General features: G+C 33.9%; 1 protein-coding gene across 1 annotated transcript; it reads right to left on the bottom strand.

The window, feature by feature from the left end:
* Nucleotides 1-14766: 14766 nt before the first annotated feature.
* Nucleotides 14767-18063, bottom strand: LOC145010935 (heptahelical transmembrane protein 1-like). The gene is made up of 4 exons (XM_078969528.1): nt 17632-18063; nt 16516-16608; nt 15593-15641; nt 14767-15494 (listed from the first exon to the last, which is right to left on the bottom strand). The coding sequence occupies exons 1-4, from the start codon at nt 17919-17921 to the stop codon at nt 14823-14825; spliced, it is 1104 nt and encodes a 367-aa protein (XP_078825654.1). The 5' UTR covers nt 17922-18063; the 3' UTR covers nt 14767-14822.
* Between the last annotated feature and the right edge of the window lie 636 nt (nt 18064-18699).

The raw sequence follows: 18699 nt of genomic DNA, 5'->3' as shown, positions 1-18699 counted from the left end.
AGTTGGGTTGAGGCGGGTCCTGCTTCGTGCTATCGGCCAAGATACCCAGGGCGGACCAGTTGTTCCGAAGGCCCAACGAGCGGTTCGGATAGGCTGTAGGCCCCACGAGGGCGGACCAGACATGCCGAGGCTCGGAGAGTGGACCAGGCCGACTCAAGGTCCGATGCGGGCGGACCAGTCATACTGTAGACTCAGAGAGTGGACCAGGTGGGTTGAAGGCCCGATGTGGGCGGACCAACTACACTGCAGACTCGAGGGACATGACTAAACTTGGAGGGTGGACCAGGTGGACTGAAGGCCCGATACGGCGGACCAGTCCCACAGCAGACTTGATATGCATGGCTGTTCTGTGATTCGATATGATATAGCATGTTATGTGTTTGGTATATGTGGTTGGTATTTTGGGGGTATCTCACTAAGCTTTCGGGCTTACAGTTGTGGTTTTATGTTTTTCAGGTTCTTCAGGAGACCGTGACAAGGCAAAGGCGTGATCGTACCGCTCCTTGCGTTTATGTTTATGATATGGATCTGGGAATACTCTGATAATAAATGTATTGAAAACCTTTTTGTAATAACTTCATGAATTGGGATATTTTTGAAAAGTTCAAATTTTGTTGAAATTTTTGGTCGTTACACAATATCCCTTCCTGGTTAACAAGATGTCCTAGGAACTGGACCTCTCGCAACCAAAAATCACACTTGGAGAATTTGGCATAAAGCCTCTCCGATCTCAGAACTCCGAGGATCTCCCTCAAATGCTCCTCATGCTGCTCTCTAGATCTCGAATATACCAAAATGTCATCAATAAATACAATCACCGACCGATCCAACATCGGCCTGCACACCCGGTTCATGAGATCCATGAACACTGTCGGGGCATTGGTAAGTCCGAAAGGCATCACCACAAACTCATAATGCCCATAACGCGTCCTAAACGTTGTCTTCTGGAGGTGCAAGACGATAAAGCACCTTAGCGATAGGCGCGGCTCCCGGGACCAAATCAATACCGAACTCTACTCGCCTCACGGGAGGCACACCCAACAACTCCTCTGGAAAGACATCCGGGAACTCACGCACTATAGGAACCTCTCCACCGACCTCGGCCTCTTGGAATCAACCCGCGTATCCGACACGTACGCCACAAAACCCTTACAGCCCTGCTGTAGACACTGCCTCACCCTAGCGGCCGAACAAAATGCTGATCCAGAACGGGTACCCTCGCCGTACACTGTAAGAAATCCCCCACTAGGTTCTCGTATGGTCACTAGCTGTCGCTCGCAGTCGATAATCGCACCTCCTCGTGAATGATCTGACGGATCTCCTCATCACTAGCCCCGACGCCCTCCGGCATATGACGTGTCCTCACCATGATCAAACTCTGAAATACAACATATGATAAATTAGAATCCGCTCGAGCATACTCACACTCGACAACTCATCCCTCCTTGATCCTTGGCATTCCGAAGATTCTTACTCGGACCGTACACCGCCCCGATGCTTTCAGTAGTACGGGCCCAATAATACTGTCCACACCGTTTCAGTATACACCCCAAATCCTCCTCTTTGAATCCCAATTTCCAAGTAGTCTATCACTTTCTAACAGATCTCTCATAAGCTCCTCGCTGCTACATATTCTCTCTCAAGCATCTCATAGCAGCTCACCTCTCCCTAGGCTAAGGCATCACAAATCAGGGCACTCTAGTCCTAATAGGAATACCTACCCTACTTTAGCAAGAGAATACATCATAACAATCTCATAACCATATAATATAAGGGTATTTTGGGAAATCACCGTTCGGCGCTGACTGATCGTACACACGTTTCTCCTCTGAATTTCTCTAGAAATCTTTTACTTTTAGAAAATTTGGTTTTCTTTTTGAAAATATTTTCCAAATCCTCAGTTTGAGTTCAAATACACCTGAAGGTGTACCCGAATCCCTCAAACCAAGACTCTGATACCAACTTGTAACACCGTAAATTTCAAAACAAAATTTTCAATTTTTATAAAACATAATTCACTTAATATTCATAAAACAACCATATTTAAACATTCAATCCAAGTAATACAAAAATCCCAAGATCTCAAAATCATAAATCCCATGCGTGTGTACTGATCAAGCCGGCGCCTTCCCACGGTCCATGCCATGCAACGACTCAAACTCACTCCTGAGGTCAGATCTGTTCTACTAACTCATAGATCCAGTCCCTCCAAGCTTATTTATCACGTAAAGTCGCTATCTTGATGTACATACAACATCTATATGACCATATATGATGATTTAGCCCTAAATACCACAACTCAAGGTCATAACCTCCATTGCTCTTAATAAAGCTTGATGAGTGAGGCTCTCTGGACCTCTATGGATCCAGATCCAAAGCCTCATCACTAGAAAGGGACTATTTGGGCATCAAATCAACCCAACAAAGGCCACAAGAAACCCTAAATCCAAATATACTTCATAAAACAGAAGATGAACTGAATTAATACCTCAAGTGCGATGATCTAAGCTTCAAATCCACAGTATAGCAACCTCCTTTGCTTCCTCTTGGTTAGGACCTCCTTCTTCTTGCTAAACAACACAACAAAGGTCAAGAATGGCTTCCTTTCTCTCTCAAAACGCTCAAGCACTCTAGGGTTTCTCTCTATGGATTGGTGAGTACAAATGACGGCCATAAGGCCCTTTAAATGGTCTCAAACCCTAGGAATTAGGGTTTCATTACACAACGTGGACTCGCCGAGTCCATACGCGAACCGCGTACAAAATCACGATCCTACTCGTCGAGTTTGAGCTCCAACTCGCCGAGTCCACTCACAATTTTCCAAAAATACACCAATAATAAATACCTGGAAATTCCGGGCTGTTACACAAACCCATCAGTGGTATCAAAGCCTAGGTTGTTTGTTTGAAGTATTTGATGCTCAATTATTCATTGCTTGCTTGAAAATCGAATTTTAGGGTTTCTGATTAGCAGACTCGCCGAGTCCATGAATGAACTCGACGAGTTCCATTGTGGACTCGACGAATCCAAGGGTGTGTTGCCGGATTTTTCGATTTTCTTGCCAGATTTTGTTGATGATTGCTTCCAAAACTCGTTTTTATTGCCTAAAATCGATTTTTTAAGTTTGGAATGGTTATCCTCATCAAAATTGATGTATTTGATTAAATATGGACAATATAGGATTATTATATGTCAAATATTTGACCTAGTAAATTTGAAAATTTTCAATTTACACCCTTTAGGTTTTATAGTTTAAATTCGAACTTAAAAAGTTCTAGTTTTGAAATTTAAATAGTTAAACCCTAATATTTTGGAAAAGTTTCATAATTTGTCCTCAAGTTTTGGAATTTAAAATTTTGATTAAAAATTTAATTTTGAAATAATAAATTCTAAAACCCTAGTTTTTGAAAAGTTCAAATTACACCCTTATGGTTTTATTAAGTTAATTAAATGTATAATTAAAAGAGAGTTAATAAATCCATAATGATATGGTTTATATTTAATTAAATTACAAGGTATCATTTATTAAATTAGACCACTTAGTATTTTAAAAGTGTAAAATACACCCTTATACTATATATAAAATTAAAAGTCTAATGTTATATATGTATGAGTAAAAAGTCAATCTAACCGTTGGTAGGCCTCATTCACGAAGCTGGTCTCTAAGGGGTGTTTAAGGAAATTGCCTATAAAATGGTGATTGAATGAGTATCTACTCTTACCCACCGCACTCTTGACTAGTGGAGGGTTGTTAGCCGAACGGTTAGGATATGACACAACCTTCCATTATAAGTATAATGAAATATGAAGTAACTAAACACTTTTATAAATTCCCAAATCTTAGTTACTTTAGGAAAAATGTGGAATTGGTGCTAATTCATGAAATTGCACATTGCACCTTTATTGGTCCTTTAATGGAGCGTGTGTGGTTAATCGACACACTAATATGGAACCAATGAATGATGACAATGGGTAGCTTGATGTTTATCATAGATCAATGGAGCGTGTGTGGCTAACCGGTGCATTGATCAAGTGATTTGTAACATCGAGAACACCAGAATAATTTGCATGGTTATCCACACCTTGTTTGTGATGCTCGACATCCCAGTCACAGATAAAGGGCACCATCGAGATTTAAACATGTCATTGAAAAGTTCAATGAATCTCAAAAGATCTAGGAGTTTCGATCCATTTAAAACTTAATTTTCCTTTTCGTTTTTCATGATGGAAATTGGTAAATCGTCATTTACCTACCTTCAAATGTTCTGCAATTTGGATTACGACATCCCTCTTCCAAATTATAGAATATTGTGTTGGGTCCTAGCCTTAATATCTTATTTGGGTGTTTTATTAAGGACTCAATCAACCAAATCTAATTTTCTCCCGTTTTGTAGATGTCAAAGTCTAACAATTATGGTCTTCCTGAATCCGTTAGAAAAAGTTTTCCACTTGAAGATGATGTTCCATGATTGGATTGTGAAAATGGAAATCATTCTTCACTTCCTCCACCCCCTACAGTAATTCTCCCTGACCCACGTGTTCGAAGACTTGAAAAGTTCAAGGTAACTCAAGCCCTATTGGCGAAAAGATACGAATATGGAAAGTCGGTATGCGCTCATGTCTTAGCTATGAAGTTGCGTATTGATAGATTGGGAATGTTGGGTGCGATGTGTCAGGGAAGTTGGCTGTTGACTTGGTTCTTCAGTGACTTCCCGAATCATATGGTAAGTTCGTTAGAAAGTACTATATGGTGGAACACGACGTAACCCTCATTGATTTGACTTATTTGCTTATTGGTGCTGAATCAGAAATGATTTGGCATACCGGTCGAGAAAATTTTTCTGGTAAATCAATATCTTAACCTTCTATGGGCAATGGCCACATTGGAAGTCCATAAAAGTTTTCTCCTCGCAATAGAAAGGCTGAGTCTGAGATAGTCCTGTGTACCATTCCAGAAGAATCCATAAGTTTCTATTGCCAAAAGAGGGGGTGTTGGTTACGAAGCTGCCCTAACTACCTGAGAGATCTAAGATATGGGGGCAGTCAAGATGTATGACTATGCTTCAGGTAAAATCCACTATCTAACTCTATTAAGTTACTGTTTGTAGATTCTTAATACGTGATGTGATAAGATTGCATTTTAATGTGTTGTAGGATCGAAGAAAAGAAATGAAGCTTAAATGAAGAAGCGTGTTGAGTGTGATCGCGAAGATATGGATTTCGATCGCATGATTCGATGATCAGATTTTTGAGCTACTGCTTAGAGTTATGATAGATTGCTTAGGAATATCTAATAACATAGTTTTCATTTGAATTGCATTGTAAGGACAAGTTTTTCCGCACCTTTTATAAATAAAATAAATTTTGGTTTTTGTCTTATTTAGATATTTCCTTGCAATCCCATGTATGAAAATTGATGTTTGTGTATTTCTATTTTTTAGCAATGTTGAAATGGATGTGATTCTTAGTTATGTTATTTGTGGTAATGTTGAGAATTTATCAAAATAAGGAAAGATTCTTGTCGCCCGAGTTTCAATTGGATAGAAACTTGGAATCATACAACTTGTACTGTATGATAAATGAGAACCTTCATATTTGGAAATTAAAACTTATTCCTTGACAAAGAGTCAAGTAAAGGACTAGGATATTTGGTACGCAATGTTGTGCGCAGGTCAAGTACACCACAAAGAACAATAAGATTATTAGTCATGATTTACTAAAAATCTAGTAAATGTGGTTATGATTACAAGATTAAGTATAATTCTGAATTATTGAAAAGTTTAAATGAATGGCAGAACAAATAAGAAGAATCAATTATGCAGAAAGATAAATGTTTCTCCAATCTGAAAAGATGGGAGAGTACTTAAGTGTCTTGTTTTATGATCGTCTTATTGATTTTAAAACCATATCACAATTAATCCTCTAAGGACACCTTAGTGCACTAGTATGGCTAAGAAGAGGAATCAAAAATTGTTGAAAAGGTTAAATCAAAAGGGATGAGTCATACTTTGTTCCAAAATCAAGTCTTAGAGTCATACTCCAAGATTGAGACTTGAGTGACACATCTTAAGAAGGTCTTAACACACTCATCAAATGTGGAGTAGAAAAATGTTTTTCTTACTCTTGCATGTTTGAAATTGGTAAGTTGTGATTTCTAACTATTGAATATTTGTTTGTCAAGAAATGTTTCTTGACAAAAGAATCGTATATGTCAAGAGGTCGGTGGGAGTCTAAATTATCTTGAAAATTTTCGAGAACTAATCAAGCATAAACCTATTATTAAACAATAGCACACAACTTGGGGTTTGTAACCTATCGTGTTGACATATTCTTGTTTCCGTGCCATTCCAGTTTGGTCAACCATGTATGTGAGTTCTACGAGTTCTCATGATTATGGTTGTAATAATTCACATGGATAGGAACACATACACTATAAAATCTAAGTGTCATAAGGTTTCTATCCGTTTCATGAAAATGATTGTGAGGAAACACTTTCACTAAGAGAGATTTTAAAGAGATATCAATTGTGATATTTGCATTCTCAAATTCGATTATGATTACGGAATCCGTCTTCATAGTTCGAATTGTGAGATTTGGCAATTAGTTTAAACATTTAAGACTTATTGCTATAAGTGTTGAAATTGTTTAGACACACATATAAGCTATCTAAGGAAAGGTGTATGAGTTTGAGAAGCTTAGATAAAGGATTATCGAGGCATATCGTATTAGAAATATGAACTTTGGAAGTCAGTAAGTATTGCGTTCTAGAAGTCCAATTGTTTTCTGAATACGTGTCAAAGCTGGTAGGAGCATAAATGTTATGCTGGTATGGATATAATTATCATGTTAGTGGGAGCATTATTATTATTTTAAGCGTTTCAAGTTAACAATGTTAATTATAGAAAACAAAAATTTCACTTTGCAAAGTTCCAGGGATTGAAAAGTTGTTTTGCTATAATTAAGGGATAGAATATTATACTTCGTTTCAAAATATAATAGCTTGGATCGAGAAATTTTAATAAAATTTTATCAAAGGACATATATGGATGTTATGTTGAAAAAGGTTCAACATAAAAGGATTCTATATTTAGCAATATTATAGCAGGAGATTGGTAAAGTATCAAGTCGTTATGTAATACATTATATATCGTATCTTATACGCTTCGGGTATAGGATCGATTGCATATGCTGTAATATTCAACCGTTTTAAATTTTCCAAATGCCTAGGGCATTAAGAGGGAAAACGAACTAGAACCGGATTGACTAAAGTAATTAAACAACTTTCAACTACAATCTAAGGTTCGCTAAGGATTGATCGCTTGTGAGCAGTTGGAAGTATAGTAATGAATGGACCATATCGACATTATTATGAATAGATAAGACTCTATTTACAATGAGTTGTCGTATGGAAAATATGGGAATGTTTCCATATTGGGATTTGGATATCGAAAATCTATGTCTATATTAGAAACTTTTATGCAAGAAGGACGTTTAAAGGAATGTACTTTGAATGTGAGACTTCATGTCTATGGAATTGTCTTGTAACAATCTCCAAGCACTTTGTAATTTCATTGGCAAAGTCTTGGTAACTTTGGCTTTATGACATTACGAAAGGGTCATTGCATAAAATGTTAGAATCCAGCAGTGGCAAGAATTTGATATTCTTACACTAACGATAAGGATAAGGAATTGTGAAATGAGCATCATTGGGAATGTTTTCAATTTATCTATTTCACAAGTAAGGAACATAGGTAAACATAGTCTGCATGCTTGGTGCATGGAACAACTATTGTTGTAATGCAAGTAATAAGTTGATTATCTGAAACATTATACAATGAATAATGAGTAATCAATATGGTGATTAAACAAAGGTGTTTTATTTTACTTAAAAGTTTGGGGCCGTATAGGATTAGTTTTATTCTTGTGTTTTACTTTGCATGTTTTGACTTCCTGAATAATAAGATTCTTCAAACCATCCACATTTGATCATACTTTGGAAGTAGGTATGAGAGAAGACTGTCATGAATCTGACAATAGATTGTCTAAAGTGTTTTAGACATAGCAAAAGTCTGTTGTAGTGTTCATGAGTGCTCCTGAAATAAGATTTGAGTATTGGATTAAACCCACACTCACTTGGATCGCTTCATGGATTTTATCACGAGTGATTGGTAAGACGATAATATCTTATATTCTTGAAGAGGAGACATGTGAGTTGTAGTTTGCAAGTCGGTTGCACATTGATAATATGTAAACGCACCAGTAACTTGGTGTTATAAAACATATTGTTGTGTGTGATTCGATGAGTAGGTACAAGCGAGCATTTGAGTTGAAGTTTATCCGTTCCTTTTACTCAGAGTGGGATAAAAACGATATATGTGGGCCCCTCGATGATTTAGTGATGACACCCTAAGCGCTTGGCCAAGCCGGGACTAAGTTGATGTGTTCAATTGTAGTCTGTTGTCAGTCGTCATAAATCAAAAATCGGGAAACAACACATGAACAGAGAGTATGATTAAAATCCATGTCTCAGTTCATACGATATCTAGAATGTAGGAATATATGATCCCTTATCTAAAGGATATGTAACTGATAAGATCAAAGTTGACATCGGCTTTTGAAAGCTATGATTGCTGATTAGGATCTGAAGTTGTACTTGAAAATAGTTATTAGACTTATCCAAGTGGGAGACTATAGGATTAGGTGTCTAAGCCCATAACTATTTCGGTATATACTTGACCCGATTACGAGCATGGTCCTTTTGGGTTGCCTTCACCATAGCAACTGATAGGATGAATTAAGGAGAAAGAGGATTAATTATGATTTATTAATATATTATAAGAATAATATATTAATGGAGAAATCATATTGTTTAATTAATATTAGTCAAGAATTAATTAAGAGTTAATTTTCTGGTTAAAAGAGATTAATTAAACTTGGGGGGACTAATATTGTAATTATAAGATAATTGCATTGTAGGCTGTGGGTTCCTAATGGAAAGGGGATTGGATAAAATCTATGGGAAGACCATATGATTTTCATCCAAGGGATATCTAGAGGGACTCCATGGGTTGCTTATGGCCTAAGCAGGGAATTAGGGTTTCACCTGAAACCCTAGCAGCCCACACAAGTATAAAAAAGACCCATAGGGGTCCCAAAAACGTGGCTAAGCTTTCTCTAGAAGATCTTGGATGTTTTTGGTGCTCCTCCTCCCTCTCCTAAGTCATCTTGTTGCTCATGGTGTTTGTGATTCCATTAGAGGTGCAACATTTAAGGCACTAAGCCTTCAAGAGTCAAGATCAAAGAGATTTGTGATTGTTATTGCTACATAACAATCAAGGTAAGATCTAAACCCTAATTCATATGTTAATTCGATTATTGTGTAACATCCATAAATTTTACGCCAAATTTAAACTTTTTCAATCATAAATAAAAACCAAATAACATTGTTTACAAAATGTTTTCAAATCATTTCCCATCAGAGTGTCCCAAAATTCATGACATAAGGATGATGAGCGGTACGGTCACGCCTTCGCCTTTCCCTGATCTCCTGAAGTACCTGAAACAATAAACTGAAAACTGTAAGCCCGAGGGCTTAGTGAGCTACCCCCAAAATACCAATACGACACTGATAATACCATATCAGTAATAATCAATCAATCAACATGCATAATGGGCCATCGGCCTGATTGGACCGCCCTACCGGGCCTACAGTCTGTCTGAATCTATCCCGAGCCTTTGGCATGACTGGTCCGCCACGTGGGCCTACAGTCTCCCCGGATCGCTCATATGGTATATTGGCCTTCAGCACAAAGCAAGACCGCCTCAACCCAACCAAAAGCAAATAACCATGTGTGCATACTATCATATACATGCATATACAAACATCAAACATATCTGTCACACTGATCATCATTCAAAGAATTCTCCTGTAACTAGAGTATCGACCTAGCAGGTCACTAACATACCAATCCCTACGGATCATAAGAGCATAACATACTGTCTACCCCGATTCCTTCCTTGCAACTTGAAAGATACACACTCATACATATCCAAGAGAAAACTCATCCGACTTTCCGAGTTGTTCTTCAACTCGTCGAGTCTTATGACGATCTTCATCGGACTCGCCAAGTTGTTCATCAACTCGTCGAGTTCACGACCATCTTCATGTGACTCACCGAGTCCATTCAGTCCCTTTTCCATACAGACTTGTTTTGAGCCATGCAACGGCTCCAACTCAAGTGTCTACATAAAAGAAGATAAAACCACATCAAGTGTCTACATAAAAGAAGATAACAAGTGTCTATATATTTAATTGACTATGTAAGAAAATAAAACCACATCAAGTGTCTACATAAAAGAAGATAACAAACAAATCTACCATCGTTTATAAAACACGGGACCAATTGGTAATTGGTAATTTTGTCTAAATTTCATTCATTTTAGAACTGTTAAATAAATAAAGAGAAATTAAATTACCTTCTACCTTTTATACCTACTATTGTTCCTATCCTCTAAAATTATGACAAATCACCACTCAATTTTATTTTATTTGATATATTCCTAATATATCACTAATGAGATTGTTAAAAAAATATGGAATGATGATACTTGTCATAATTTTATTAGGTAGGAACATTTATAGACATAAAAAATAGTAAGCAATTTAATTTCTCATAAATAAAACACCTTTAAGGCCTTAACTCCGTGTATTACGAGGATAACAAACGAATCTGCCATTGTTTATAAAACACGGGACCAATTGGTAATTGGTAATTTTGTCTAAATTTCATTCATTTTAGAATTGTTAAATAAATAAATAAATAAAGAGAAATTAAATTACCTTCTACCTTTTATACCTACCATTGTTCCTATCCTCTAAAATTATTACAAATCACCACTCAGTTTAATTTTATTTGATATATTCCTAATATATCATTAATGAGTTTGTTAAAAAATATGGAATGATGATACTTGTCATAATTTTATTGGGTAGGATCATTTATAGGCATAAAAAGTAGTAAGCAATTTAATTTCTCATAAATAAAACACCTTTAAGGCCTTAACTTCGTGTATTACAAGAGGTGCAAAACTCATAAATGTAGTTAGGTACTTAGGTATGAGTTTATTGAAATTTATAGGCTTTAACGTTTTATCTATTATTGTTAGGGACACCTATGAATCATATTTAATAAGCTACGTAAATTAATTAAATATTCCTAATAAAAATTTATAATTATTAATTAATTATTTTTAAATAAATCATTTTAAATTAATTATTAATTAAGAGATATATGAAATTTTATAGTTATTATAACTTCAAATTTAACATATAATTAGAAAAATGTAAATTTGAATTGTGAAATGAGTTGCCTAATATATCTACATGACACATGACATAAAATTAATGAGGAGTTGTATTAAAATGACATTTGGCGAAAAAAGATTTAAACTATTCATTTATTAAAATAGGGATATAAAATCAAATATTGCAACTCGTACGAAGTGCCACAATAATGTTTCATATACTAAGATCGGACGGTATACTGAGAACCGTATGGTGCTGTTTGTAAACTGTATCCAGGAACACTAGGCCCTGGTACGGTTTAGAGGGGTGGGTGTGCGTTCCGGTACATTCTTTCTTCTTCTGATTGACCAATGTTGTAATATATATATATATATATATATATATATATATATATATATATATATATATATATATATATATATATATATAGGTAGGTTCAAATATGGATTAACAAATATTGTGTGGATGTATGGATTAATATGGGACAAGTATTATTTAATTTTAATAAATAATTAATTAAATCTTCCACCCTTTAATTTAGGCAAAATACTTTATTTTAAACCCTATTGCCTATTTCATCCACACCCACAAAATTGCCTCCCGCTTCCATCAAAGATGTCAAGATCTTCGACACAAAATCGCCTCCTGCTTCCATTGTTGTGTTGTCCGCCATTCCGGTTGTCGTGACTAATTGAGATCATCTCCGGGGTTCGAAGAGGTTGAAGAGACAGATGGAAGAGGGGACGTCTTAGTCTCCGGGGTCGGTGAGGCCGAAGGGGAAAAGCAGCACAGGGTCTGCTCCGACAATCAAATGTGAATAGAAGGGAGAAGGCTGATCCGAGAGGGTCAAGGCAAGCAGCAACAACACACGATATGGGGAGATGCGAAGGAGGCTGCTGCCATCCTGACCACTGTGTGCTTCATCGATTCACCCAACCCTATTCTCTTAGCCATCATCGATTTCTCCCAGGTAAGTTCTCGATTCCACAATATCAGTATGTTGTTCGGTCCCTCAATCTAAATTTGCGTTTTTTAATTTTTTTTTTTTTTTTGTCAATTCAATTGTTCAAAGTTTTCTTCCTGCAATTCTAGATTCGTTTTACCTGTGAGTATTTTGGTTAACAATATGCTTAATTGATCATTTCATAATTTGTTTTACATGTTATTCTATAAGATGCACTTCAAATCTTCTTTAAATGATAGTTGAAGAATGTTCTTCTTCTTCAAGAATGATATTTTGAATCTCAACCGGTCAAGAAAAAGTTTGTATCAAGAATGATGTATATTGAGGCAACAAGTTGTATGTATTTATATTCTTGAACTTTATTTTTTGTATGTGTTTTTTTTTTCAGGACCACTCGGAAAGTAGCAAAGTTATTTGGAACAACAATGGTGGATGGAAATAAGAGACAATTTAATGAGAACTGAGATTCACCACTCCAAAATGTCAAAATATAACAACATGAAACAAGAATGAGAATGAAGATTCTTTGATGAATTGTATTCTTATAGAATGAAGATTGTTTTCAAGAACGACTTACTATAAAGCTTGTATTCTTATAGAATGTGGCAAAAATGCAAAAAATGACATTGTATTTTTATAGAATGTGATAGTAAAAATTGTTTTTTTGTTTATTTTTGGACCTTAGATTCTTCAATAATATTAATAATAGATGAATATCCTTTAAGAATATTGTTATTCTTCAACTCATGGTTCAAAAGTTTGTTATTATTCAAAATGTTCATTCAAACAAAATATGTATTCTATTAAAATATGTATTTTAAACTTTTGGTCCACATTTATCCATACATCCATACAATACTTACCATCCATATTATAACCTAGCCATATATATATATATATATATATATATATATATATATATATATATATATATATATATATATAAAAGTTTTTATTAAATTATATATAAACTAAATAATATATTAAAATTCATGGTTTTTAATTTCCTACAAAATAGTATAATATTTTTATAAAATATATTTAAAAAAATAACAAAAAATGACATGAAATGAAATGTGACAATTTCTTAAATTTTGAAGAGTGACACTATCGTGACATAAAAAAAAATGAAAGATAAAAAATATATACACATTTGAGTCTAACATACTTTCATTAACTTGTTCTCTTCTTTATTCTTGAAGATTATGTGTAATCTAATACTAACAAAGAATGCAATAATTTATAAATAAGATCTTATGTATAAGTCTAAACATCATTTTAATCCGAGTACATTGTAATTTACCTTATTTATGCTGGATATAAATTAATTGGTACGAAGCCGACACGACAACATTATTATCTTGACGATATATTATTATACAACCTAACTTGTTTGCAAGTTCTAAACAATGGCACACATATTAGTTAAGATAAAAAAAAAACATTAAATGGAGTCCTTATTAGTTATTTGACTAAAGCTACGGATAACTAAATGGCACACCCCATAAATGCAATGAAAGGTTTATTTCTTTTTCAAAACAGTGATACATCGAATCAAACTTTATTTTTATATTTACCAAAATGAATATTCTATCGATCGATAACTGATTTTGATATACGTGTGAACTTAGAAAATTTTAGTCTAAAAATATTATGATCACATCCTAATTAAAATGATAATAAAAACTCACAGGACTAAAATGTATCGACTATATACAAGTGGTGTTGATGATCGAAAATGAAAGAAAACCCATATGAATGATTTGTTTATGATTGTTCGATTGTGTAGCTTTTCATTTTACAAAAATTAATAATATTTCGAATTTTAGAACTTTACATTTAGGAGCAAAAGAAATGGTTTTTTATTAAGAAAATCGATAAAAACGTTACATGGACATGTTTTTATTCCAAAAACGGTTTAGTTATCCTTAAACACACAATTATTATACCAATACATATCTAAAAACAAGATATATAATATAAGTCATATTGTATGTTTAAAGACAACTAAACCGGTTGTTTGGTTCGATTCAATCCAGATCCGAAACTCCGAATCAATATTAATCCTAAATATGATTTATATGTATGGATATCTTAACGAATTGAAATTTGATAAGGTGACATATTTGATATTATTGTACGAATATAAATATATAATTGATATTTTAGTTAAATCTTGAGTAAAAGATCAAACACCCATAACGAAAAGTACAAACCCAATAATTTATATCTTAAAGTAACAAATATTTTCATTAAAGAAACCGGAAATAAATAAATAAACAAAATCCATAAATCGATCAACATTTCATAACAATCTATCCATCCATTTAGCTACAATTTGAGTTTTATATCTTCTCATGATACAACAATTTGACAATATATTAGTGTCAAAAAATATGGAGAAAAAAAAAAAAAATTAACAGGACCCATTTTCACAACATACCGACTCACTATCACATTTTCATTCTACACCTTCATATAATAAAAAATGGACCCATAAACCGAAAATATTAATCGATTAAAAACAAATTCCACGTCATCATCATGGTGACGTCAACAACCAACCTGACCTCGAAATTCAAGAAACACAAGCGCAGCTCCATAATGAGCCAACGCACCCATAATCACAAAACAATGAAAAATCTGATGACTATGTCCCGCCAAATCAAACCAACCAGGCTTAAATCTTTCTGGGATTCTGCTAATATAAAACATGGTACCAGTCAGATATGAAACCGCCATCGCGGTTTCATATGCGAGGATTCCATTCCTCTGCGGTTCATGCCAGTTGACAACAACAGCATGAACCGCGGGTACGAGCCCAAAAAGGCCCATACCCATAAACAGAAAAGCCCGAAAAGACCGGAACTTTCCACTAGAAAGCGCTGGTGCCAGTAAGGTTATAACGGTAAATACGCCCATGGCTGTGATTCCGCCGAGGTAGACAAATTGCCATATGGGCTCGCATTGAAAAATGTAGTAAATTGGAGGGAAAAATGAGGTGATGATCATGATGGTGATTCCGACATAGTCCATTTGGAGGAGGAGGAGGTTGAGGTGGTGCGAGTGGCAGCCGAAGAGGTGGCACGTGGAGGAGGAGAGGAGGCAGAACATCGAGCCGCCCAAGAACACGAAGAATGGCCACCGCGTTGCCGCTAGTAGTGGCGGCCCGATGTCCATGTCTAGCGGTGATTCGTGCTTTAGGTCGATGAGTTTTGGTGTATCCTGTTCAAGTCAAACACAAAATTTAGAATGTTGACTTTTGTAAAATTTGTTTGACCTAAAAAGTCAAAATACATATCTAGTAAGAAATAACGACTCACCATAATTGAATTATGTGACGCGTTTGCACCTGGGCCTAATGGGAAAGACCTGAAATTTTGATAAAAATTAGATCCAATTTCGTACTTTTATAAACTTGTTTGCTATAGCATCATACTTTAAAAATTTTCTTATTACAGTTTTGTACTTTGAAAAAATCTATCTATTTATAGGAATGTTATGCAAATTGAAATTTATATTTATTGCTAAAATTAGGTAAATTTATTAAAGTACAATGTCCTAATAAGAGAAAAAATAAAAAACAGTACAATGCTATGATTAGTAGATTTTTCTAAGGACAGTGGCTTATTAAGAAATAAACTGAAAAAACAAGTATGTTATATACTTATATGTTACTAATTCTTTCATTTGGACCTATAAATTAAAATAAAAACAAAAAATCATTCAAGAAAATCAGAATTAACATTATTAAAAAAAACAATATTACTATATTAGTTTAACATGTTGTACAACCTGTTTCAAGATTCTTTATTTGGATAATTTATGATTTCCCTACAATTCTTGACAGCATGTTGTGGGTGTCAATTATGATTTTTTTAAATTCCTATTCAAAATTATAGCATTTTTTTCTGTTGACAGCTTAAAAATAAAATTACATATTTATCCATTATCATCATCAAATAAATTAAAGATATTGATTCGGTCTTGTAAAGATTGAAGGATCTTTATGACAATTAACCAACTAAACAAAATCCAAAAGTCCTTGCACGTTTAATGATATAAATGCAATATTTTTTTAAAATAGTCCCAAAATAAAAGCAAACAAATGTTTATTTCTTAGCCTAAAAGTATATAGCATCAATCATCAATCTGGATCCGTATGTTTACCCTTTATTTTATCATCATCTAATAGTCAAACCATTTTTAATAAAACTGTGAAGAGGAGAAAAAGAATCTTACATACCAAGTTAACAAATTGAGGAACTGTGAAACTTGAGGCACATGCATAACGTTTGTAATGGTTAATCCCACAAATACAACAAATCCGATTAAATGCCTACACATGAAAAACAAGAAAACAGCCAAAAATATGTCAGTAATACCACTATTTAACCCTACATATCGCAACAAAAACCATCACAAAAAGACAAGCATATTGCATCATAGCTTCTTATTTTCACAATATTATTTTCACAAATGTCGGCAACAAAAATTAAAAATATAGTGATTCTAAAGCTAGAATCACTAGTTATTATTATGACTGGTAAAATGAAAAGACTTGTTGTGCATAGTACAAGCCTTGAAAAGTTAGGTTTTGAACTATCAACATCTCACAACAAAAGAATAACAATGATGAGGACAAATCTAAGCAAGGGTCATAGAGATTTTAATAGTAACTTTAAACATAACCAAAAACATCAACATCAAAATTCAGGCTCTTTTTTTGAAGGAAATGATGAGAAGTGAGGAAGAATGTACATATCGTTATGCATATGGTACAAGTTGATTACAAATTATGTGTGAAAGGGTAGAATTAACAGAGATAACATCAAGGGGATACCGAAAAAAGTTAATAACAAGTGCAAGCTCCAATTTGATTGGAATGATGAATTACGCATAAAAAAGAGGTGTGATGATTTTAAATTTATATAAACTAGTAAAAGGAAGGTACAAGGTTCTATTTATGGTGTAGAAGATTTTGTACAGTTTGCAAATCGATTGAATCTTTCTGAATCATCAAAATGCCCAAATAAAAGTTTGAAAGATGAAATCAATAGGAATCAAAAGTTGAATAAGTGTAAGTTCCCATTTAGTAGGAAATCAAGTAAATTGATGATAAATATTTTCAAATCCGTCGAATATTTCCTGATTATTTGTAATGAGCAAGAGATGAAATTATCGACAATACATTCACAGAAATTTCATAATATTTGAATCTATTTGAACTAACAAGAGGTTTTAAGTTGTCATCGTGAAGAAAATCATGAAACCCCATTAGTTTGAAATAACTATCATGAGAGAGAGAGAGAGAGAGAGGGAGATACAGGAAGAAATGGAGACAGGGAGAGATTACACTTACGTCCATACATTTAGGGTTTCATTGTGCCAGCGGAAAAGGCTAAAAAGGGCTTGCTTTAAAGGCCAATCAGCTCTGTAATAATTCAAAATAAACTCGTTATCCTTCATATACTCTGGTAAATCTTCAAATCTCAATAACGGGTACTCTGTTCGGGTCTTCTGATTCACAGTCTTCTTGTTCCTGTTCTTGTTTTTCTTCTTATTTGAGGCAACAAGAAGCTGTGATTTGTCATCATCGCAACAGATCTCTTTAGATCTTCTCTTCCAAACAGACCCGTCATTGGAGTTCATGTTTTCTTGAATCTGTTACTCCCAGAACACAAGTATATATGTATGTGATAAGGGATTTTGAATAGTGTTAGAATCAATGAATCAATAAATCAATGAATCGATCAAAGACCCACATGTAGAACGTATTTATGGAATGAAGGTATGGGAGAGAGATTTAAGGCAGTTAAGGCTATTGGAGCAACTACTACCTACAACTTCTACATTAAAGGCACCCACCTTTCTTTATTTTTGATTAAACACTCGGCAAGTATATACGTATAAGATATTCTATTATTCTATTACACTTACAAATTACAAAAAATTTAAAATTATAAAATAAACTTGTGGAAGATTAGCTCGGTCTAAACGGTGGACAACTGGTACTTGAGATTCATATGTGTAGTTTAGGACTTTATAGAAAGTTATATCAAAATTAACCAATTAAAGATATACCAATTAAAGATATTATTGAATTGATAATTACTTTAACATTAATTATAAATATACATCAATTTATCAAAATTAACTAATTAAAGATATGATTGTCATCTTATCAATTTCGTTTAATTTTTTGTGTTATTGGAAATATAATAAAAATGTTTAAAAATTAACATGATAAATCAAATTTTGGATTTTTTTTTTTATAAATATAATAATTTTCGATTTTTAAAAATTCATATATTTTTTTTAGAAAACGTGGATTTTTTGTAAAAATTTAATTTTTAAAAAAAGACTAAAATTGTAAATTTTTAAAAATTAGAAAATAAAAAAAAAACTATAATCTTTTTATCAAAAATAA

Source organism: Lactuca saligna, chromosome 8 (genome assembly GCF_052625555.1).
Source record: "Lactuca saligna cultivar CGN05327 chromosome 8, ASM5262555v1, whole genome shotgun sequence".
Taxonomy (NCBI): Eukaryota; Viridiplantae; Streptophyta; class Magnoliopsida; order Asterales; family Asteraceae; genus Lactuca; species Lactuca saligna.
The sequence above is the reverse complement of the archived record's forward strand: the minus strand, read 5'-3'. Positions and strand labels throughout refer to the sequence as shown.